Source organism: Dendrobates tinctorius, unplaced genomic scaffold (assembly GCF_039654945.1).
Source record: "Dendrobates tinctorius isolate UK_male_01 unplaced genomic scaffold, ASM3965494v1 ptg000007l, whole genome shotgun sequence".
In the NCBI taxonomy this organism is placed as follows: domain Eukaryota; kingdom Metazoa; phylum Chordata; class Amphibia; order Anura; family Dendrobatidae; genus Dendrobates; species Dendrobates tinctorius.
The window spans coordinates 18,804,194-18,829,998 of NW_027361675.1; the positions used below are offsets into that span (position 1 = coordinate 18,804,194).

Sequence of the window (25,805 nt, forward strand, 5' to 3'; positions counted from 1 at the left end):
GAATATGTATGATGGGTATATGGGCACTCGACTATGGGATGAGGATGTGTGATGGGTATATGTGCATGGGACTATTGGATAGAGGATATGTATGACGGGTATATGGGCACGGGACTATGGGATGGACGATATGTATGACCGGTATATGGGCACGGGACTATGGGATGGAGGATGTGTGATGGGTATATGGGCACTGGACTATGGGATGGAGGATATGTATGATGGGTATATGGGCACTCGACTATGGGATGGCGAATATGTATGATGGGTATATGGGCATGGGACTATGGGATGGAGGATGTGTGATGGGTATATGGGCATGGGACTATGGGATGGAGGATGTGTGATGGGTATATGGGCACTCGACTATGGGATGGAGGATATGTATGATGGGTATATGGGCACGGGACTATGGAATGGCGGATATGTATGATGGGTATATGGGCACGGGACTATGAGATGGAGGATATGTATGATGGGTATATGGGCATGGAACTATGAGATGAAGGATGTGTGATGGATATATGGGCACTCGACTATGGGATGGCGAATATGTATGATGGGACTATGGGATAGAGGATGTGTGATGGGTATATGGGCACTCGACTATGGAATGGAGGATATGTATGATGAGTATATGGGCACAGGCCTATGGGATGGATGGTGTGTGATGGGTATATAGGCACGGGCCTATGGGATGGAGGATATGTATGATGGGTATATGGGCACGGGACTATGGGATGGAGGATAATTATAATTTGTTATAACTAACCACAGTTAGTTACTATGCCCGGGCAGCATCGGGCTCTTCAGCTAGTACATACATATAATTGCACAACATATTCTGGGTGCTGAGTGGTTCTGTAACACGGCTCCCCTTTTCAGCGACGAGATCGGCATACACAGTCTGATCCTCAACGGATCGGTTTGGGGATGACCGAAGTTTATGGGGTTGGTACAAGTTCCGTTTGTCGACTTAGTCCATCGGCGTTACCATTTTGCTTGCCGGGTCTGTGGTGGATGGTGAAGTCCAGAGGTTGTAGGGCTAAACTCCACCGCAGCAATCTGGCGTTGTCTCCTGAGACGCGATTAAGCCAGACTAGGGGATTATGGTCCGTTAGGAGGGAAAACTGTCGTCCATACAAATAAGGTTGCAACTTCTTGAGTGCCCATACTACCGCCAGGCACTCCTTCTCGATGGCCGCATAGCTTACTTCACGGGGCAGTAGTTTCCGACTCAGGTAAGCTACCGGGTGTTCTTGGCTGTCCGGCCCGACTTGGCTCTGTACTGCCCCCAATCCAAACATAGACGTGTCTGTGTGAACAAGGAAACGTTTAGTTGGATCGGGTGCAGCCAATACAGGGGTATTGGTGAGGGCGTCCTTTAGTTGGCGGAAGGCTTCCTCACACTCTGAGGTCCAGGTTACCTGGCGGGGGAGGTTCTTACGGGTCAGATCAGTGAGGGGCTTGGCTACGCTGCTGTAATTGGGAACGAATTTCCTGTAATACCCCGCTGTCCCTAGAAACGCCATGACCTGGGTTTTAGTGCGTGGGATGGGCCATTTGGCTATGGCCTCAATCTTGGCTGGTTCTGGTCGCTGTTTCCCACTTCCCACCCAATGCCCTAAATATTGAACCTCTGCTTTGCCCACGTGACACTTGTTTGGGTTCAGGGTGATTCCGGCCTGGTGGATCCTGTCCAATACTGTCTCTAGGTGATTTAGATGCTCTTCCCATGTCGCACTGTAGATGGTGATGTCGTCCAGGTAGGCACAAGCATAGTCCTGGAGACCATCCAGAAGCCGGTCAGCCAGCCTTTGGAAGGTCGCCGGGGCATTCTTCATCCCGAATGGCATAACTGAAAATAAGCCGAACGGGGTGACAAATGCCGACTTGGGAATAGCGTCAGGACTAAGGGGAATCTGCCAGTAGCCTTTGCATAGATCGATGGTGGTCAGATACTTTGCCCCCGCCAGCCGGTCTAACAACTCATCCACACACGGCATGGGGTATGCATCCATCACTGTTTTCTCATTGAGCTTACGATAGTCTACACAAAACCGTGCAGTCCCATCCTTCTTGGGCACTAACACTACGGGGGATGCCCAGGGACTATCTGACTCTTCATTGACCCCTAAACGCAACATATCTTGTATCTCTTATCGCATCCCCTCTCGTACAGACTCAGGGACACGGAAGGGGTTTTGTCGCAGGGGGGTCTGATCCTGGGTCTCAATCCTTGTGTTGTGCCAGGCGAGTGTACCCCGGTCTCTCTGAAAACATCCTCTGTCGCAGCCTCAACAACGCCTCCGCCTGATGTCTCTCCCGGGGGCCTAGGTCTTCACCCAAGTGTACCTGGTCCCATGTTTTAGACTGAGTCCTTTCCCCTAAGACATCTGGCAAGGGAAGTCCGGCTAAATCCTCTGCTTCAGGTGCACAGATGGCCACTACCTCTTCAGGGCGCTCCCGGTAGGGCTTCAGCATATTCACGTGGAACATGCGGATAACCCTGGGGTCGTCACAATCGGCGACATTAAAGGTTGTGTCTGCTATTTTTCCCACTACCTGGTAGGGCCCCTGCCATGCAGCTTGAAACTTATTCTGCTTAGTGGGCTCTAACACCAGGACCTTCTGTCCTATTTCCAAAGTGCGCTCTCTGGCCCTCCGATCGTACCATACGCGCTGGCGCCGCTGTGTCTCCTGCACGTTCTCACGTACAACCTGGGTCAGCTCCTGTAGGCGGTCCCGGAATTCCAGCACATAGGGTACAATAGGTACCCCTTCTATGAGGTCCTCCACTTCCCAGTGTTCCAGCATTAAGTCTAGGGGTCCCCTTACCCGTCTCCCGTATACCAGCTCGAACGGGGAGAACCTCGTGGATTCTTTGGGCACCTCCTGATAGGCAAACAGGAGGTGTGGAAAGAATTTCTCCCAGTCCCTGTAGGTCCTGGTAAAAGTCCCAATGAGCTGTTTTAATGTCCCGTTAAAGCGTTCACACAACCCATTGGTTTGCGGGTGGTACGGGGCACTTATAATGGACTTTTCGCCGCACAGCTTCCACAGTTGGTTGGTCACCTCTGCTGTAAACTGGGTACCCTGGTCCGAGATAATCTCCCGGGGAAATCCAACCCGTGAGAAAACCTGGAGCAGGGCGACCACCACCGTCTCTGCCAGTATGTTAGGTAACGCAACCGCCTCTGGATACCATGTGGCATAATCTACCACTGTCAATATATACTTTTTCCCGAATGGACTGGGTCTGGCTAACGGCCCTATCAGATCGACCGCTACTCAGCTAAATGGTTCCTCCACAATGGGGAGGGGGCGTAATTTGGCCTTGCATCGATTCCCCCCTCTTGCCAATGCGCTGACAACTGTCACAGGTCTGGCAGTACTGATGAACATCATAGGTTACCCCCGGCCAAAAGAAGTTTTGTGTCAGACGATGCCTGGTGCGACTGACGCCGAAGTGCCCGGCCAAGGGTATATAATGAGAGATTCGCAGTAACTCCTGCCTATACTTCTTGGGAACTACCAGCTGTTGTTTTAGAGTGGGGCTCGTCCCTGTGTGGTGTTGCTCTGTGATCCGGTAGGAGTCCCTGCTTCCATACAAACTGTTCCCCTTCCAGTACTCCTCTCCTCTCCTGTGCCTTCCCACGATATCCCTCTAATGAAGGATCCTCAAGTAACTCCCTCTTAAATTCATCTGGGGTGGCCCAAGAAATGTGTCTGGCTATGGGAATACGTGCAGGGCTGGGATGTCTTACCTGGGCCTCCTCTTAGTGTGATTCCGCCTCTGCAGCTCGAGCTTGTCTCCGGGTGGTCACAGGATAGGTCTCAGCCAGAGGGGCCACCGAGAATGCAGGCAACATGGGCCCCAAGTCATTTCCCAGCAAGACGTCTGCAGGCAAATCCTCCATCAAGCCGACCTCAACAAGGCCATCCCCGACTCCCCAGTTCAGGTGAATCCTGGCAGTGGGTAGTCGATGTATAGCTCCCCCTGCTACACGGACTGCCACTGTCCGGTCCGTCTTCTCTTGGTCCCAGATGAGATGAGGCTTCACAAGGGTCAAAGTTGCCCCGGAATCTCTTAGTCCCTGCATACGTTTCCCATTAACCCACACGACCTGTCGATGCTGTTGTCAATTATCTGCCTGGGCTGCCTGCACGGGGTCTACTTCATGCAGCACTTCCTCCATCTCTTCCACCCCTTGGTTAGTCGTTGCCCCCAATGCCGGGTCAGCTTCGCCTTGGTAGCAGTGTACAGCAGCCCGGCTGAAGGTAGCTGTTCCCGCCTTTAGCCACTGGGTATGCTGAGTCTGGTTGGGACATTGTCTTTGCAGGTGGCCCAGCTGACGACAGGTGTGGCATCGCGCCCCAGGGGGACTGTGGTAGGCTGGGTTTCTAGCTGGTCCCCCTACAATCTTCGGTGGTTTGGGGCCCTCCAGGTCCATGGGCGGGCCCCTAGTGACCACCTTTGATCCGGACAACTGCGGCCTCCTGGTATCATGATGTTCATCGGCCAGACGAGCGGCTTCCTCAAGAGTCGTTGGCCGCCTGTCCCGAAGCCATTCCTGTGTCTCGGGGTTTAGTCCATTAAAGAATAGTTCTAACAGGAAGAGCTGGAGGACGTCCTCCTTAGTGGTTGCTTGGCTCCTTTGTACCCACTGTAGCAGTGACCGCCGTAATTTACAGGCCCATTCAGCGTGGGTATCGGTTACACGTTTTACAAGTCCGCGGAACTTTTGGCCGTAGGCCTCTGGTGTCAGCGCATACCGGGCCAAGATCACTTCTTTGATCCGCTCATCGTCCATACAGTCATCAGGTACCGTGTGATAGGCGTCCGCTGCCCGGCCTGTCAGCTTGCTGGCCAGAATCTGAACCCGTTCCTCCGGCTTCACTTAATGAAGTGCACACTGCCGCTCAAAGTCCTGCAGAAAGCCATCAATGTCTTCCTCCGGTCCTGGTCCGATGGGTGTTGCGGTCAGGCGCGTCCCATCTTCTAATGGTGATGTCCTCTTCTTTGCTGCCTGTCGTGACTCCTGCGCAGGCGCACTGCTCTGCCCTGTTGAGGGCAGAGCAGAAAACTGCAGTGCTTAGGCGTCGAACCTCTCCCGGCGCCTGCGCACTGCAGGACTCTGCTCTGCCCTCAACAGGGCAGAGCAATGCGCCTGCGCAGGAGCCACGACAGGCAGCAAAGAAGAGGACATCACCGTTAGAAGATGGGAGGCGCCAGACCGGACCGCGGACCAAAACCGGAACCGAACCGCCCCTGGGTGAGTATAATCTAACTCATTTTTCTTATCTTTCAGGTTACATCGGGTGCTTATCTACAGAATTACAGAATGCTGTAGATAAGCCCCTGATGGCGGTGCCGGCAGCGGATACTCAAAAAATGGGGTGACAGATTCCCTTTAACCAGAATTTAGAGTCGTATCTCAGATGTTTTGTATCTGAAAATCAGAAGGTCTGGATTACCTATTTACCGTTAGCCGAATTCCCTATAATCGTTGTCAGGAATAGACCGGCAAGTCCCCGTTTTTCTGGACATATGGGTTCCATCCTCAGTTTGGTTCATTTAATAGTAATCGCCCTTCTGGATTACTGATTTTCATCTTCTATTTCTACCATATGGCAGGGGGTTACAAGTAATTTGAGGAAGATGGGATCTAAATATAAGAGAGTGTTGCTGATCGTAGACGTTTGGTGAGTCCGGATCTGTCTGTTGGTGACTTGGTGTGGTATTCCTCTAGGAAGATTAAGCTGAAGGTTCCGTCTTGGAAACTAGGTCCCAGGTTTATCGGTCCTTATAAGATTGCAGCCATCAATCCCATAACATTTCGCCTTGCTTTACCTCCTACCTTTAGGATCCATAATGTATTTCATCGATCTCTCCTCAAAAAATGCGTTACATCTTCATTACCATCACCACTACCACCATCTCCTGTCATTGTCGATGGAAACTTGGAGTTTCAGAATGCGAAGATCTTGGATTCTCATCTTGTTCGTCGGTTCCTTCAGTATCTGGTACATTGGAGGGGGTACGGTCCTGAGGAGAGGATGTGGGTACCAGCATTTGATGTTCATGCGGCCAGACTGGTCTGGGCTTTTCACGTGGCCCACCCCGATAAGCCTGGTCCGGAGGATCCCGAAGGTCCTTCATAGAAGGTGGGGGGGGGGATACTGATTTTGATGATATATATATATATATTTTCATTTTGTGAGAAGCACCTGTATCTTGCTTTTTTTCATATGTTCTCTTACTACCTGATCCATCTTTAGGATTATTATTCTATTTTTCGACTAATGCCTCAGGTCTAATGTCATGAGCAGCACTTCTGCTGCCACCAATTTGTCACAAAATCCACTCGCTCAGGACACACATGCCTCACGCTACTGTAAAGGGGGACTCCGCTTCCTACCCTTGTTTAATCACTTATCGCAATAGGCTGACAATGAGCTAAGCGCGCCCCACAGCCAATTTCCACATCAATATCACACTTTTTGCTGCCACCCCTCACATTTTTGATAGGCCAGCGAGATGGGTCACACCCACCACCCAGATTTCCTGTGCACCCGTTAGGTACATTTCTTGCACACTGGAGTAGAAGGAGTAAGTAGATTTTTTGTGGTTTTTTTTTTCTGCACAGATCTGTCACAAAACCTGAAGGATTTCCTGATACAAGCAAAGTGAATGAGAATCCAGAGGTTTCATGCACACAATGCTTTTTTTCTTTGCAGATTTAAATCAACTTTAGATTATAGATTTTTGCTAGAGATTTCACCCATACAAACTGCAACAAAAAGCCGACTATTTTACACACCGTTTTTCTTGCCAAGAGATGCAGAAATTTCTGCTGCAAATAGAGTGGAAAAGACGTAGTTATTTACCGGTAACGGGATGTCTCAGAGCCCATGACAGCACCATGGAGAGAGGGGATCCACCCTTCAGGGACAGGGAACCCACAGATATAAGGGAAGTACCTCTCCCCCCATCAGTTGGTTGGTTTACAGAGCATTGGAGGGCCTTCTGGTTAATGATAAAATATATATACATTATCAAAACTGCTTGTCAGAAAAAAAAAACACCGTGCCTATACATAAACAAGCTGCAGACAGTAAAGCCCCCGTCACACACAGCGATCTCGCTAGCGAGATCGCTGCTAAGTCACAAGTTTTGTGACGCAACAGCGATCTCACCAGCGAGATCACTGTGTGTGACAGGTATCAGCGACCGGCACCCGGCAGGGTATCGCTGATCGCGCTGGAATGGCCAGGACATTTTTTTGGTCGCTGGTCTCCCGCTGGCCAGCACGCATCACTGTGTAGGGCGGGGGGGGGGGGGGGGGAGATCAGCGATCAGGAGCTTGTAACCAAGGTTAACATCGGGTTTCTAAGCGCCCCGCGGCACTTAGAAACCCTCTGTGTACCTTAGTTACCAGCGCGCTGATGCAGGGAGCTGGTAACCAAGGTAAACATCGGGTTTCTAAGCGCCGCGCGGCACTTAGAAACCCGCTGTTTACCTTGGTTACCAGCTCCCTGCATCAGCACGCTGGTAACTAAGGTATACAGCGACGCCAGCGCTCGTCATCGCTAGTGCTAATCGCTGAAGCTGCCTGTTTGGCAGCTCACCAGCGATCATGTAGCGACACACCAGCGATCCTGACAAGTTGATATCGTTGTCGGGATCACTGGTGAGTCGCTATGTGTGACGGGACCCTAACACATGCTCACCACACACGTGATGGAAGGGAATAAGCAGGTGCTGTCATGTGCCCTGGGAAATCCCGTTACCAGTAAGCAACTACGTCTTTCTCTATCCCCCATGACAGCACCACAGAGAGAATTACAGAAATTTGTTAGCTTAGGGAGGGACCACAGCCTGAAGAACCCTTCTGTCAAAGATTAAGTCAGACGAAGATGCTAGGAACAGCCGGTAGTGCCAAAAAAAAAAAAAAAAGGTTGAAGGTGATGACCAGGTGGCCGCCTTAAAGATTTGTTCTATTGATACCTCTGACCTTTCTGCCCATAAGGTCGCCATTGCTCTTGTGGAATGAGCTTTCAGCCCCTCTGGGACTACATTCCCATTGGAAGAATAGGCCAAGGCTATCGCATCTCTTATCCATCTCGCCAGGGTACTCCTTGAAGCTTTGAGTCCCTTCCTCGGTCTCTGGAAACATATAGAGATCCTTCCTTCTTACATGTCTGGGTGGACTCTAGGTACTGAACCAAGCATCTTTTCATGTCTAGGGTGTGAAATCTTTCCTCTTCCCTATTCTTAGGGTTGAGCAAAAAGAAGGACTACCTCCTGAGACCTATGGAACCAAGATGCTACCATTGGTAAGTAGGCCGGGTCAAGCCAAAAAGAGGGAAGCCATATACTCCCAGTCCGATCCCTCCAGCTCTGGGGGCATAGACTCAGATATAGCAGATTCCTCATCCTCCGACGATGAAAAGGGGGGCGTCACTGCTTTCCCCCTAGATGAAGTAGCTACACTGGTAAAAGCAGAAGCAGAAAGACCTATCATGGGGGGGGGGTGGACCCTCGTCCCGATAAAACGCTCGACGATATCCTCCAAAAAGTAGGGAATAAGAAAAAGGGAATCCCAAACCTGGGCCCCCCATCAATTAAACGGTTCTTTCGGAACAAAAAAGTTTTTTTTGCAGAAAACCCCCGAGGGAAGAGAATAGGTGGGATGAGTGGAGAAAGACAGCAGGTTCCTCTTTGGTAATTCCTCCCGGAACAAAAAATCCTCGAAGTGACGGTCTCCCAAGGGGGGGGGGGGGGGTGGTGTGTGTGTGTGTGTGTGTGTTTAATTTTTTTCCTTCCGGCCTGGGAAAAGATCTTGAACAGCCCTTCGATCTTAAATCTAGTCAAGTCGGGCTTGCGGATAGACTATCTCTCTCACCCCCCCCCCCCCCCCAAAACTATGTAGTGACACCCATAAGATCCTCCCTGCAAGAACAAAGGGCTCTGGAGTGTGAAGTCATGAACCTCGTACAAAAGCAGTCCTTCAGGAAGTCCCCCCTCAAGAAATGGTAAAGGGATTCTACTCCCCGCTTTTTCTAGTGTCCAAGCCAGGTGGCACCTATCGTACAATAATAGCCATTCAGTTTCCGCAAGTTTATGTGAGAAATCAAAAATTCAAGATGAAGTCAACAAAATCGATCAAAATATTGATTCTCAACTGTTTTATGATTGTTTTGGATCTCAGCAATGCGTACTACCATGTCTCCATTCACAAAGAGTCCCAGAAATTCCTGACTGTCCGCTTCCATAAAATGGATAAGAGAATTTTAATACAGAGTCCTCCCCTTCAAAATATCAATAGCCCCCCTGTATTTTTTACCAAACTAGTAGCAGAAATGATGGCTCATCTCCGAGAACAAGATATTTTGATAATCCCCTATTTGGACGACTTTCTAATAGCAAGCGACTCGGCCCAACACTGCAGAGAGCAGAGGGACAGCGTAATGAATACCCGGGTGAATATAGGCTGACTTCTAAGCCTAAAAAAAAATATCAAGGCTAGAGCCCAGCAAAGTACAGGAATTCCTGGGGTTAACATTGGACTTTTGGAAACAAGAGTGCCACCTCCCAACTCACAAAAAAGAGATCATATGCATAGTGTCAAAAGCATTACAAACCCCCTCCATGACACTCAGGAAGGCGACATCTCTACTAGGCTCCCTTTCCGCCTGTTTACAAGCAGTACAGTGGGCACAGCTACACACAAGGGATCTCCAGTGAGACATATTAGAAAACCAGACTACACTAAGGGGTCACTTAGAGGGTCACATAATTTAAAATTAAGTTACTATTCATTCCCTAGCCTGGTGGAAGGATGGCGACAACCTATCCAAAGGAATCCCCTGGGTAACAGAACTGTGTCCTGCATAGTTACCACCGATGCAAGTCCTATGGGAAAGGGAGCGCACCTGGGCAACAGAGTTACTCGGAGTATGGGGAAGACAGGAGCTAAAAGCTTCTGCGAACCAGAATGAACTTTGGGCAGTGGGTCATGCTCAAGTTTTCTACAGATTCTGCAGGGTCACCAAGTCCGCGTTTTCTCGAACAATCACGTAGTAGTGGCTTACATAAACCATTAGGGGGAACCAGATCCCGAGCCCTAATGGACACCACGTCCAAGATCCTCAGTTTAGCAGAGAGCAATCTTCTATCCCTTTTTGCGTTACACATCCGAGGGGCAGAAATCCAAAAGGCAGACTTTCTGAGCCATACTCAACTGAGACAGGGCGAATGGGTTTTAAATCAGTCCATTTTTGAGAAGATTTTTGAAATGTGGGGAACCCCGGAAATAGACTTGTTTGCCGACTTCAACAAAAAGGTGGAGGCATTTTGTTCTCTAGACCCCAGGGGAAATCCTCAGGCCCTAGACGCCTTTATGCTTCCTTGGACTCATATGCCTTTCCCCCAACTTTCCTCATCCCAGCAGTCTTATGAAAGGTTGGGAAAGACAAAGCAAGACTAATATTAATAGCCCCTTTCTGGCCAAGAAGAAGTAGGTTCTCCTGGCTGAGGATGTTATCGGTCACCGATACTTGGATTCTGCTAGAACTTCTGGACCTTCTGTCTCAAGGACCGCTCAATGCAGGAAGAAGCTGTCAGCCCCAGGACAAATTAGGATGCAGGGGACGTTCAGCGATTGCACAGGAGTGCGAGTATGACGGCGCGGGGGGGGTAGGGAGCACGACGGGGGGAGAACTGAGGAGGACGGGGGTGCACTGAGGATTGAGGAACATGGAGGAGGATGAGCCATACATAGGATGGGACTGGGGAGCCGAGCCATGCATACTGGGAGGGGGGAAAGCCACACAGAGCGGGACAGGGATGAGGGAACAATGTATACCTGGCTTATACTCGAGTCAATAAGCTTACCCAGTTTTCCGTGGCAAGATTAGGGGCCTCGGCTTATACTCGAGTATATGCGGAATATATTTTTTTTTATCACCACCTAGTAAAAATTGCAAATTTTGTGCTAAATCTACATATTATTGTAACAAGTGTAATTTTCCATTTTCAGAGCCAATGGTTGAAGAGAAAATAAATCTTTGAAACACCAGCATGATAAAAAAATGCTCCATAGACGAATTTCTGGAAAGGTTTTGTCTCTAAAATGGGGTCATTATGTGGAGTTTCCACCAAGTGAGTGCCTCAGGCGCTCTGCAAATGTCATATAGCAGCAAAAAAAAAATAAAAAAATAAAAAAATCTGTCTGAATCGGTGCTTCATGTACAAAATGGCGCTCTTTCCCTTCTGAGCTCTGCTGGATGCACACTGTATGACTACATATAGGCTATTGGATCTACTTGGACTTTAGGGAAAAAAATATTAGTTTCAAGAAACCTAAAAACTGCTGCTAAGTTTATAAAAGTTTAGGTCTCGAAAAATTACATGGAAGTACCAAAAAAAAAATGATACCAACCTAAGTAATTTGGTAAATGTTAATTAACTATTTTAATACAAAGTACAATGTGTCACAGAAAAAGAAAATAGTTCCTTGGATGGTAAGGTCATGCCACCTTTATAAAAACAGGGCTGCAGATAACATGTCCATGCATAAAATTCATGTCATAAGACTACACTCCTAATATGCACACGAGAGGGGATGCACAGAAATCTGTTTATGCTTCCATGGTCATTAGTAAGCAAGCGCAATATTTTCATTCTGCAGCAGTTACATCAGGAAGAGAGCTTATGAAAACTATCCAGAAAAGGTATTTTCAAAGAAACCAATTGAGATACTTATGTTTGAAATGTTCAAAACCCCTTTCAATACTCCGTAGTTCTGAGTGCTCCGGTAGTCACACCACATCTTCACCAGCAAATACCTTGATGGTGCAAGACTAAGCTTATTGTCGAAAGCAACATCCTCAAAACTTGTGTTATAAAATGACACCCGGAAGAATTGAGAACTGCTGATCAGATCATGCGAACCCTACAGCCAATGAAGTCAGCACCTTTATCACTGGAACAACATCGGAGGCAAGTACAGGCGTTTTTTTCAAGGGGGGAAATACAGCAATTGAAAAGGGGTTCTCAGAGTTGTGGACAACCCCTCTGTCACAGTCCAATTCTTGGATCTGTGTCAGATTCTGGATTCCCTCATTTAAACCTTTTTTTTTTCCTTTCAGGCCTTTGGGGCCTTAATATGGGATTTTGCCCCCGGTGGTCACTGGGGTTATTACATGTCTTTGCTTTCTCTGATGGTGACCACTCCTCCTTTGCTCACCTGGTGTATCAGCTGGTGTTGGTAACAGCAGGTCCTTTTTGGATTCCAACCACGTGAAGTTAGCAGCTGGCTCTGAGGTGTTTAGCCACTGCTGAAAACTGATCTGGTGCTGAACTCTGCTGTCCGGTGTTTGCAGCAGAGAAAGATGGTGAAGGTAGCAGCTGGCTCTTAGGTGTCAAGCCACTGCTGAAAGCTAACCCGGTGATGAACTCTGCTGCCCGGTGACTGCAGCAGAGAAAGAAGTGTTTTGTTGTTTTCCCCGGTTGGTGTATTTTCCTTGGTGTGTATTAGTGCAGCGGTGGGACCAGTGTCCGCACTAACCAGTTCCCTAGTAAGGGATAGGTACAGAGCTAGTGAGGGATTCAGGTATCCTGGTCGCGACAGGTGAAGAGCCTGTATAGGGAACCTTAGGAGTGTTCAGGGACACTGCCTCAGGGGAGTGAAGGAGGTCTCCACGTCCCCTATTGCAGGGCCCACCGTTGTAACTGTTTCCCCTTTTATCTTGTTGGTTCAGTTACCGACCTGCGGGGCGTGTCACACAGGACAGGTATACGTGAAACCCTCTATTTCGGTAAGGCTAGGGTCACACGAGTTTTTGCTCATCTGAGAAAATCAGTCCGATTGTGATAATCACACTCCGAAGAGAGAGTGATCAGATTTTCTCAAATGAAAATTAAAAATAATTTTTCTGCATCTTCTCCATTCATTTTGTCTGTGAAAATTGGACTGCACTTGGATGTCATCTGGGTGTGATCCAATTTTTGCACGTCTTTGATGGCTTGTTCCCACCCCCAACCTTGATCAACAGCTCTCTCCCTTTGTGTTTGCGTAGGGATAGAGCCGGTAATCCTGTGCAGCAGGACAGGAGAAGCTGTTCTGCCTCGGACACGTCATACACGCAGAATAGGGTTTGGGTGGCTTCTCAAAATGTGTTCTCTAAAGCGCCACAGCGTTTCAAAGCAAAAGATACAAAACAACAATAACGCAATCAGTGTCTGCTTCGAGCCATCCATGGTTTGAGCAGCACGAATATCATGCCTGGCTCTCTTTAATTTACAACACATTTTTAAAAATTCCACACATTCTCAAGAACCTCTGTATGTCCTGTATAGACATCGTATGGACCTTCTTTCACTCAGAAGGTAGAAATATTTCTTTGGGGATTGGCTAGATCGAACAAGAGTTCGGCACATTGGATTTCAAGCCAAGCTCCTTCAACATAAGCAGCTGTGCGATATCCGGTGAGCACAAAGCCTTACCCTTACCATGCAGGTTTGGTGGAGGAGTCAGGGAACATTACAGTTATTCTGACAGTGTATTCAAGGCCAAAATTCAAAAAAGCTCAAGTTTGTTGAAACAGAAATCCAACTGATAAAAAAGCAATTCGGGGATAACAGCCTGTAACTGTCAGCTGCTCTTAACATTTTTTTCGGCATGGTTCTATTTATAATACCACTCCAAATTTATTCAACATAACAAATAGCCCCACAAATGATACATCCACATGACTGATGCAAAAAAAAAAAAAAAAAAAAATCACTGGCATACTACAAGATATGACAAGCGATTGCTGCAGGACTGAACAGATGTTGTTTCTTTTTTACACCCCTTTTAACTGTTATGGACAGGTTATAAATATATCTTTCTTGCAAATGTGAAGGTACACCAAAAATGTGGTAATTATGTGATCTATATCATGCATGTTGATCCTATACATTTCTAATGACAAAGCATTATTAAAAACGGTTATGTAATGCAAATAAGTTATCACCTATCCAGAACATTTTGATCCGTTGGGGTCCAAAAGATGTGACGGCAGCACGAGGAATTTTTATTCCAGTTAGAATGGAATGACAGTGTGCAATCCCATCCGCCTCAAAGCCACACTCAGGAACAACCCCATGGGAATGAATGAAGAGGCGATCAAGCATGCACATTGCCCGTCCATTGTAGACATGGATGAAAGTGTCCTCTTTCCTGATCGCCCAACACTGAGCAATAGGTTATCGCCTATTTCTAACTTGTTTTCTCTAGACAACCTCTTTAAGGCTACTAGACAAAAGAGAGACAAGTGTAAACAGGACTTGCATAGTATTATATAGTAACATTTTATTTTTAAATTTCAATCCTTTGCAGCTACATTACACCATTGCAGAAATCTGTAGACATTGCTTGCTTTTAGTATGCTCAATGTTTTCTTCTCAACCATACTGGTTACATAGAAGGAAATATCTATTGAGCACAGCCTAAGCATTAGGTTGTGCTCGGAAGGATTTCAACCTCATCTGGAAGTGTTATTCGTTTTGGTGCTCAGTAAGGTCTGGTGGGGATCAATTTCCCACTATTGTTTATGTACTTAAAGGGAATCTGTCAGCAGGTTTTGCTATGTAATCTGAGGACAGCATAATGAAGCAGCAGAGACTGTTTTCAGAGATGTATCACTTAGAGGCTGTGTGCCGTTTCCATACAATGAAGGTTTTAATCACTAGGAGATCACTGCCTGGACTGTATACAGGTCATGGGAGTCCTGGTCTGACCATGCCCCCTCCTCCGATAAGCAGCTCACTGTCAATACACAATATAAAGCTGTGCTGTCTGGCTTAGGCTAGGTTCACATTGTGTTAATGCAGTCTGCTCAACACATAGCATTGGCGGACTGCATTAACGCTACTCCTGATTTGTGATCGCAACATGCGATCCCGCTAGCGCAGATGCTTCATCTGAGCTAGCAGTGACGGACGCTGTAGACCGCATCCGAGGGTTCGTCACAGAATGATGGCACATCGCTAACGCATGCCGATTATGGCATGCGTTAGCAATGCGCTCGTCTATAGCGGTGTATGGGTGCGTTAACGCATCCGTTACATAGCGTTAATGCCGCTATGTAACAGATGCGTTAAACATACACCCATAACGCAATGTGAACCCAGCCTTAGCGTTCTGAGCTCTGCTGCATGCTACATCTAACTCTGTCACAACCGCTGCACACAGAAAACTACCTGGTGACATATTCCCTTTAAAAACATCTTGGTAGGGCAATTTTATTACTGAAACTAATGGTATGGCTGCAAAACATACTAAAATCCCCCAACAATAACTGTTTTAGTAATCCAATAGCAATCGCGAAGAAATCACATCAATTAGCGCAGAAGAGTGTTGATGCCCTTCATTTGCACTGACATGGCCCCAAAGCACTTCCAGGGCAATTTGCATTTGACTTCAAAGTTTTATTTTTCAGAACATTATCATTGTTTCTTGTACAACTAGAGCCTTAAAGGGAACCTGTCAGCAGGGTTGTGCATAGTAACCTACAGACAGTGTCAGGTCGGCGTCATTATACTGACTAAAATGATAGCTTTTTGTTGATGAAATCCATCTTGTTCTTTTTTTAATCCTTATTTTCAGTCGTTAATGATATGCTCGTGTCCTAAGGCAGGGTTGGTGTATGTGGTGCTCTGGTTAGATATTCATAATGCAGACTGCCGACAGATCCCCGATTCATCACTGACCGGCCTCCTAGACATAATGAATATACTAATGTGTGTGTATTTGAAAAAAAATGGCACTTCATCAAAACAGCGGTGTCTGCAGACTATCACGTGTCAGTTACCGCCTATTATTTTGCGCTGTTGAAAAAAAAAAAAAAAATCACTATCAAAATGGCATTGTCGGTTGCGCATTATCATCTATCGCGTTCTGATATATGCTACAGCGCAAGTGCCTCCACCGGCTCCTTGTTGCTGCAGCCCAAAAAATTTACACTACAACAAAATGGCGCCAAAGGCGCAAGTGAAGTAGCATCTATTGTTACGCGATAGATGCTAATGTGCAGTCCACAACGCCATTTTGATGTAGTGTAATTTCATTTTGTCTGCAGCAGCTAGGAGCCGGCAGAAATGCTTGCGCAGTAGCATCTATCGGAATGTGATAAATGCTAATGCGCAGCTGATTGCGCCATTTTGACTGTATTTTTTGTTTCTTTTCAGCAGCACAAGATAATAGGCGCTAACTGACAAGTGATAGCGTGCAGGCACCGCCATTTTGATGAAGTGTTATGTTTTTTCAAACAGACAAATTAGTATATTCATTAGGCAAACTAGAGGGCAGGTCAGTGAGTGAGCAGTGACCTGTCAGCAGTCTGTATTATGAATATCTAATCAGAGCACACGACATACATGAACTCCACCTTGGGACACGAGCATATCATCAACTAAACTGAAAATAAGGATTAAAAAAAAAGCACAAGACGGATTTCATCAACAAAGGTATCATTTTATTCAGTATAACAGCACCGACCTGACACTGTAGGGTTACTGTGCACAATCCTGCTGACAAGGTTCCCTTTAAACAACCACATCACTAGTTTTACTAGTTAATTAATTCTGACAGATTCCCTTAAATCAACAGAAGCAAACTTTAGAAATGAGATCTTAACGATATCAGTTTTCGCGGACAAACTTCATAAAGGTAGGATGGATTCCTTCCAGACCAACAAGAACAGAGCTTTATTCAAAACGTAGAAATGTCAGAAGTCAGACTGCATATGCAGTCCACCGACACAAAAACCTGTGAGGTTACAGATTCAGTTCTTGTGCTTTCATCTATCAATCACAACTCCTCATAAGAGACTAAACCCAGGAACCTTTATTCCATATCATTCAAAATGACAATAGAGGCACAATATTATTATATAAAGGCTGTGTGTGTGTGTGTAACTTCCTTCTCAACAGACTCAATCGAAAGAATCGTTGTTAAAGTATAGTATGACAAAACACGCAGTATATGATCATGCAAAAACCAGAAACCCCTTAAACAATGTATACATCAACTTCCCAGAAGAAATTTTACTACAAACAGGAAATAAATTCTGTCTGCAGCAAACAAAACATAGGCAGTTAAATAAAAAATACATATATTTCAGAATAAACAGGTTGGGATTGGCATGGTTATGTATATAGCAATCAGGTTAATGTCACTATTCACTAAATAAGCCACAGCTATAGTTTGTATGGTCCTTTATTTTTTAGATCCATATTTTAGGTGCCACTTCCACAAAAAAAAAAAAAAAAAAAAAAAAAAAAAAAAAAAAAAAAACAACAACAACTTGCATCTCAGTTGTAGTGCACAAAAAAAAAAATCCTCAATCTTCAGGGGATAAAAGTAAAATTATCTTGCCATGAAAAAAATAAAATGGTCCTTATACAAAATGCCATGTTAGGCGTTTTTGATTGGATATAGATGGATTATCCCAAAAAACACTATTAGAGTCTGGCAGATTACAGTCAGTTTTATTGGGCAATGCAGTAAGTATTACAAGGAACGTTCATGTAGATTACAGAAAAAGCTTTAAAAAAAAAAAAAAAAACACTAAAAAAAAAAACCTGAATGCAGCCAGCAATGACGTTAAAACTGTCTGGATGACGTGAAGGAAGAAAAAACATAAAAAAAAAAGAAAATCGTGGCACCTCCCAGGTGGCAATAATGTGGAGCAGCTGTAATAGTCAGGTGTTATAGATGTAAATTTCAAGACACATCTGTAAAAACAGAGAAAGAAATTAGAAAAGCTTGGAAAACAAGTAAATCACATTTTTCAATGAGCTAGCTAGATGAATTTCTTAGGTTGGGGCTGAATATACGCAAGTAACTGAATATGACCTTGAAGACACAAATAGGTCCAGCCTCAATTCTTCCAAGTACACTTGCAGAAAAAAAAAAAAAAAAAAAAAAAAATAATCAGGATTTTTGGAGGATTATGATTGTGTATGAAGCGACCAATTATACCACACATGATCATTATTTTCATATATAGGTTGAAACACAGTCATTAACTAAAGCAGTTATGTAGGAGGCTTAAAACTGGGTTAAGAATAACCAAACTGCTACAAAAATGGAGGTTATATAAGACAGTTTTATGTCACAAGGTAGTTGTACTGTATCAGCAAGGTCTCTCCAAAAGATTTCAGGGCAGACTGAGGTTTTAAGATGTGCTGTTCAAGCTCTTTTGATTAAAAACGGGCAATGTTGAGGACTGTAGATGCAGTGGTTGGGCCAAAAAAAACTTAGTGCAGTAGATGACATGATTACTTCCCTTCATAAATCAGAAGATGTCAGGCAGTGCCATCAGCTTAAAACTGGCAGTAACCAGTGGGACTCTGGTACACCCATATACTGTTTGGAGAAATTTGACCAAAAGTGGTCTTTTTAGAAGGATTGGCAGAAAAAAGTAATACCTTCAACATGAAATTTAGGCCAAGTGACTCAACTATGCATGAAAACTTAGGAAGGCCAAGAAGTGATGACACTGCTCCCTCAGAGTCCTGATCTCAAAATTATCAAGTTTGATAATGAAGAGACAACTGAATTTGAGAAAGTATACAACTACAAAAGGTGTGTGGTTAGTAGAGTTGAGCGACTTTGGTCGGATCGGGTTTCATGAAACAAAATTTGAGTCGGATGAAACTGGTCCGACTAGGGCAAAAAAAGTCGGGAGTTTCGTCCGAAACCTGACCCCAATGCAAGTCAATGGGGAATAAAAAGTCGGCATTGAGCGGACTCTAGTGGTTAGATATCCAAGATGTTTGGCTTGACCTATTGGTCAAGTACCTTCAAAAACTGTGTGAATGAGTACTTGCAAGAATTGATGATGTTTCAAAGGCAAATGGTGGTCATGCTAACTATGGACTTGATTTAAGCTTTCTCGCTTGTTTGTCCTCTGTGCATTTTATCAATTGATAGTTATACACTGATATATTTTCACTTAGGGGATTTGCTTCTTTGATCATCTGGTCCTAAGCCAGCTACATACAGAGGCACCCAATATAGTAAAGATCATTAAATTTTATATCGGAAAGAAGTTTACACAGAATGTAACTTACTATGATGGAAATAAGTTATATGAAACATTCAAATACATGAAAAGGGCAGGAATTTTACAATCAAGCTGTAAAATAAAGCTTGGAAACGCATGTTAGAGATGCCAAACATATTCCAGGTTCTGATGAAGATCAGTCTTGAAAGCTTGCTGCAATCATTATAAGGTCTAACATTGTGGTGCAATACACTTATTAGAATTCAACAGATATGTATATAGGCATGCAACAGTAGGAAAGCTCTGTGCTTCTGTTCCATACTGAGAAAAATTAAGTTGGGCAGTGGAAGCCACCGACAGTTGCATGACATTCAAGACGCCATCTCGTTTTAGACTAAAACAAAAAAAATAAGAACAAGCAATTAATTCTTGAAGAATGACCACAAAACCAAAAATTGTGCAGTCGATGCCTGCAGCCATGGTTTACTCTCATCCTTCTGTATCCTCTTGTACCTGTCTGTAGGTTAGCAAAAAGCAGTAGGAGACTAACTCATGACTGCAGTACTGGACTACACAGGATTGTTTGTGGTCTGTAACCATGGAAACACGTCTGTATAGCATCTGTATGTACAAAACAGGAAGATTTATAATTGAGCTATGCATCGTGGTTGCAGTTGGGGATGTTGGAAAATACATTCTTTTGTTCAAACCCAAGTCAACTTAGAAAATCATTGAAATACTTACAGCTGGCAGGTCTTGCCCCATACCGTCGCATTATCTGATCATGTGTAAATTTCACAAATGATTCATATTGTTCTAGGAAAAAGGCAAAAAACATAAGTACAAAGATGTGCTCACACCAGTGTTTTGGCATAAATTCATTAAAAAAGCCCTAACTAAAACGGTGCACAGCTGTTACAACACATGCAGCTTCAGTATCAACTATTCCATTGCAGCCCATAGGAATTCAGTGTGAAATGTACGTGCACAGCTTTCACAAGATCCTGCTATACCATTTTGCTACAAATACTAGTAGGAAACAAAAGTGTGTTCAGAGCCAAAAGCATCTTCATACAGCTCTAGATTGTGTGGCAAGGGAATGTGCCGTATGTCCTGGGAAGCCTTTTCCACAGTATATCTAGTTAGAATTTCTAAAATCTGTCAGAACTCCATTTGCCATCTTGACATGAACGCAGTTAAAAGGGTTGGCCTCTGCTTTCCATGTCCCTTTCATGTGAACCAACTCCTGTAGAGCATTTCACCAAATACCTTGCTTTGCCAAAATCCTGCTGTATCCTGAGCTGATTTTATTGCCACATGACCTCTGGCTGAGAATCTCCTGTTTCTTGTGATATCACCCCAGATTCTCCCTCAATTCTGGGCTCTGGAAACTGACAGGTGGTGGTTGGGGATTGCCACAGAGTTGCATTCAGCAGAGCTCACTGTTTCTGTGAATGCTGCCAGCTCTCCCATACATCTTGTATGCACACAGCAGGTGGTATACACACATACACACACAGGGGACTGTGCTGGAGCTGTGTGACTCTGGAGGAGTGAGAGGCATTTAGGTGGGAGTTACAGGTCTGTGCTCACTGCTGGCTTGCAGCCCAGAACAAGGAATGATGGGGAATGTAGCAAGATGGGACCAGAGGATTCTGAAGAGCAAGTGATCGCTATAACAGCAGAGATGGTGCCAGGGCACAGAAAGTGAGGTACAAAACAACATGAAGCTTGGCAGAAAAGGTGTATGGGGACCTTCAGGGATATCATCCTTAAAGGGAACCTGTCAGCAGGACTTTGCTCAGTAAACTACACACAGTGTCAGGTTGGCGCCGCTATACTGATTAACATGATACCTGGGATGATGAAATTCGTCTTGTGTTTGTTGTTTTTTATGTGAAGCTTTCAGTTAATGAGACTCTCGTGTTTGGGGGCAGCCTGTAAGCAGGGCTTTATGTGGTGCTCTACTTACATATGCATCTTTATGGCAGTTCGCTGATGCTTCAATTACGTGCCCCCTATTTTACATTCTGCATATACTATGGCGTATTTAGAAAAAATACATTTACACAGAGCAAAATGGCATCGGCCATGTCACCTGCGGACTAGAATGTAAAGCATTATGCCTATAATATTGCAGGGTAAAAAATTAAATAAAATTACCTTCATCAAAATGGCGCCGGTGGCGCTTGCTCAGTAGCAGATATCGGATCACAATCGATGCTACTGCACAGACACCATCACCATTTCAATAGAGAAAAAAACGGCTGCAGTAAAATGGCAGCAGTGATTGTGCAGTATCATCTATTGGAACGCAATAGATGCTACTGCGCAGCGCCCCCGCAATTTTGATGAAGGTTTTTTTCTAACCCAGCAGTATTATAGGCACAATGCTTTATATGCTAGTGTGCAGACACCATTTTGCTCAATGTAAATTTATTTTTTTCCCTAAAACACACCATACTATATGCAGTATGTAATATAGGGGGCAGGTCACTGAAGGATCTGTGACCTGTCATAAGCCAATACACACGAATATCTCGTCAGAGTACCACATAAAAGCAGGTCAGCCCCGGCGCACCAAAATCTCATTAACTGAAAACTACAAATACAGATTAGACAACAAGACAGATTTCACCAAAGTATCAATTTATTTAGTATAATGGCACCAACCTTACAGTGTCAATGTACTGAGATCAGAGGTAGGGGATAGAAATCTTTTGAAACAGTGTTCATCTTTGTAAATTATAGGAAAATGGGACTACCAAAAAATCACTGCATGTACTAAAAACTGGGGTGGGGGGGCTGCATTGTCTTTGACTGCTTACATCTTCTATGACTGGATAACTAAAGATAGTTCTTAATAGCCCCCAGACCTTAAGGGTCCTATAAACAATAGATTGCTGAACCATTGGCTGACTCACAATGCTCTTGTTTTATTTATCAAAGAGCCGCTGCCAAGTCTTAAGGCCCTTTTACATTTAGAGATGTACCAGCGATCCGACGAGCGATCCGCCCCGGTCAGGATCGCTGGTGCATCGCTAAATGATCGCTAGTGAGCTTTCACACAAAGATCTCACAGCGATACATCAGCGACGCAGCACACGATACTCGCCTTTCACACACAGCGATCCTGGCGTCCTCCCGCCCGCCTCCACGCGTCGCTCGTCGTCACAGCAGGAAGCCCAGCAGGAAGCAGACGACGAGAAATGGAGCCGGACATTCTCGCGCAATCAGCGATGGACAGCGGGGGAGCCAGTCGGAGGTAAGTATCACACATAGCGATATCGCTAGCAATATCGCTATAACGTCACAAAACCGGTGACGTTTTAGCGATATTGCTAGCGATATCGCTTAGTGTAAAACCCCCTTTATAGCAGCAACTTATCTAGAAGAAAACAAAACCATTGGCTGTCCAAATTGGTACATGCCGCATATTTCATCCTTTTGGATAGATTCGAGTCAGGAGAATCCCATACACCTTAGGCTTTCTAACGAGTCCATAGATATAGGCAGATTCATCCGACGCTAGCCTAGTGTGTATGGGAACCTATATGGTGGTGAAATACAGTTCAGACCAAAATATGAACACTCATGAATATGAGAGATACTGTACTGACCCTCTAGTTTTGTGTTAAGTATCTTCTCGTATTCTTCCTTTATCTTATCTTCATGGTCTTTCAGAAGACGTTCACACAGAATTCCTACTTGTCGTAAGCTAAAGGTTGGCTGGTCTTTCTTTACCATAGACCCTTCAGGGAAACAAAATGACACACCATGCTTGTTATTGGCCCAAAAAAGGAATCGATACTGATGGCAAATTAAAAGGGGGGGAGGGAAATCATAATTAGTAAACTTTCATTTACCTGGAGAAGACGGGGCTGTAAGTGCTGAACTGGTCTGAACCTCACTAGACTGGCCGACTTCACTTTGGTTGAATGTTACTTCTAATTGCCTTCGTCTATGGTAACGTGTATACTCTTCTTTCAGGTTCTGAAAAATTTGTTCTGCAGAAGAAAAAAAAATGTAAATAAATATGCTCTATCCATCAACGCAAATTACACAGCTAACATTTCCACTGAACAGGCCCACAGTGCTAGAGATACAGTCACAGCTATGCTCCCATAACCACAGAGAGGATAAGCAGATTTTCCTTAGCAAATTTATGATGGGAAAATCTAGTGCATATTAAAAGAACAGTGGTCTTGTCTTGATCTCTCTCTTTTCATGTTCGTCAGGATTCCTGGACTACAGCAGAACAGAGTGGCTTTCTTTTTTAATAAATTGGGGAACCAGGGAAAGTGTGGGGGGAGTGTTTTTTCAAATAACGTATTTTTGCATGTGTTTTTATTTTTGGGTTAATAATGGGGGTGTCAGACAAATCACAGCTGGTATCATCCTGAACTACCATTACCCTGATTGCCACTGCACCAGGGCAATTGGTGAAGGCCAGGCAAATAGCCAGAATTGCACATCTACTGTGAAGCACCACTTCTGGGGCAGCTGCAGGACGGTATTTCTAGGCTGGGAAGGGCCCAATAACCATGGACCTTCCCAGCCTGATAATATCAGCTCACACGCTACACACCCTTTAGTGCCACATGAAAGGTACTAAAGGGTGCAAGTTTCTTATGTGTAGGGGGAGGGGCTTGTGAAATTACAGTATATAGCTATAGGACATTTTCTATATCTATTATATTTATCTAATATATTTCTATAATCTACCTACATCTTTATAAGATTGCTTTATTAGCTTTGTAAACTAGCTTTAAGTTACATAGCGCATCATAACTTGTAAAAGATGAGGTTAAAAATGCATTGCATAAAGAAAAAAGTCGCACTTGCATGACAACCTTCTGTTCTGAATGAACATCAAAGCATTTTTTTTTAATTATTTTTTTTTAACGCAGATGTGAGTGAGGCCTGAAACTGACTGTTTTAACATCAGTTTTTGAAAAACAGGAAAATGCGGGACAAAAAAGAAAAAAAGCTTCATTAGAACGTACAGGAATAGAGAGATGAAAGTGTGCTGTTCCAGCAACTTACACCGATACTTTCAGCTGCCAAGGAACTGGCAAACATTTAATAGGTGAAGGTCCCAGGTGTGGGACCCACACCAGTCTGATACTGGTGACATATCAAAGAATTACAAGGAAGGGAGCCAATAATAGGCGAAACATTTTCTTGGGACTGTTGCTCCCAGAACCAAATAGATCTACCAATCTGTCAAACAGACTTCCAAAGCTGGTCTGGAGATATTAGCCACTGATCTTGTTTATCGCTTTAGTATTGTGAGAATGCAAGGTTCTTCACTGTCATTAGTCCCTGTACACATTTTTTCAGATTACAGGAGATGGAAAAATATCCACTGGGACTCTGAACTCTCCATGGCTGCTTTACTCTTGGGTGAATTGTTCCTGCCTATTAAGGAAGGGATTCAGGTCCAAACCGTATACTAGGGAATTGCAAATGGAAATATAGTTTGCCGAATAAGAGGGAACCCGAACAAATTCACTCAACTCTACTAAGGAGTAGTCTTAAGGCCCTTTTACATTTAGCGATGCACCAGCGATCCAACCAGCGATCCGACCCGGTCAGGATCGCTGGTGCATCGCTAAATGATCCCTAGTGAGCTTTCATACAGAAAGATCTCACAGCGATGCAGCAGCGACGCAGCGCACGATACTTACCATTCACACACAGCGATCCTGCGTCCTCCCGCCCGCCTCCACGCGTCGCACGTCGTCACAGCAGGAAGCCCAGCAGGAAGCAGACGACGAGAAATGGAGCCGGACATTCTCGCGCGATCAGCGATGAGCAGCGGGGGAGCCGGTCGCTGGTAAGTATCACACATAGCGATATCGCTAGCAATATCGCTATAACGTCACAAAACCAGTGACGTTTTAGCGATATTGCTAGCGATATTGCTTAGTGTAAAACCCCCTTTACTTGAGAAGATTCACCTTTGCTAGGCAAACTTTATAACATCCCTGTTCTTGGTATTCCCAGTATTCATGAAAAAGCTGCATCTCTCAACCTCTACTGGCATCTATAGAACCACTATGCCGGGATTAGTAATCTTCAATGCAAGACCACATGACAGCAGTGGCTATATGACCTATTCAGAGACACAGAAAACAGTCCACACTGCTCACTTTAACCCCTGCCCATACACAAGAAGTAGCCTGCTGTACTGTATTGCCAGAACCCCCACTAATCTCCCACACAAACAGCAGGGACCAGCGATAGCTACAATTGCAGGTGTAACCCCTAAAATGCTCCTGTCAATCGAGGAATGCAACACCCATCAGTGCCCTGGAACATGATCATATTGTGTTGACAGGTTGCCAAGGCAGCCAAGAGTTTAAAGAAAAATAATTGCTACCACAAAACAGCAGCTTGAATCAACCTCCTATTTTCCCTATACAAATATATATATTTTTTAAATGACATAAATAAGCCCTCACACAGCTCCAACGTATCTGAAAACTTTTTTTTTTTTTTTTTAAAGAAAAGTCTTTAAAAAAAAATAGTAAACACTGTACAAGTCTGCATCACTGTAGTCTTACTGGTTTGATCATACTGTACACAAATTGATTTTCTATTTTTTTTTTTTAGTTTATTTGGTAAAATGAATGCTGTTATTCAAAATGTTCCACATGAAAACAAAATTTAGTTTAAAAGGTCCTTAACCTTTTCCACCATCAGTCTGAAAATCAGAAGACACACTTTGATGTCATCTG

At 44.8% G+C, this 25,805-nt stretch overlaps 1 protein-coding gene across 1 annotated transcript in view; it reads right to left on the bottom strand.

The window, feature by feature from the left end:
- Positions 1–16,731: 16,731 nt before the first annotated feature.
- AKIRIN1 (akirin 1) overlaps positions 16,732–25,805 on the bottom strand; it is a 36,062-nt gene continuing 26,988 nt past the window's right edge. The window contains exons 2-5 of the mRNA XM_073572245.1: positions 22,929–23,069; positions 22,683–22,814; positions 19,807–19,878; positions 16,732–17,788 (exon numbers count right to left, since the gene is read on the bottom strand). Of these exons, the coding sequence (XP_073428346.1) occupies positions 17,778–17,788; positions 19,807–19,878; positions 22,683–22,814; positions 22,929–23,069 (356 nt within the window). The 3' untranslated portion in view covers positions 16,732–17,777. The remainder of the gene's footprint in view (positions 17,789–19,806; positions 19,879–22,682; positions 22,815–22,928; positions 23,070–25,805) is intronic.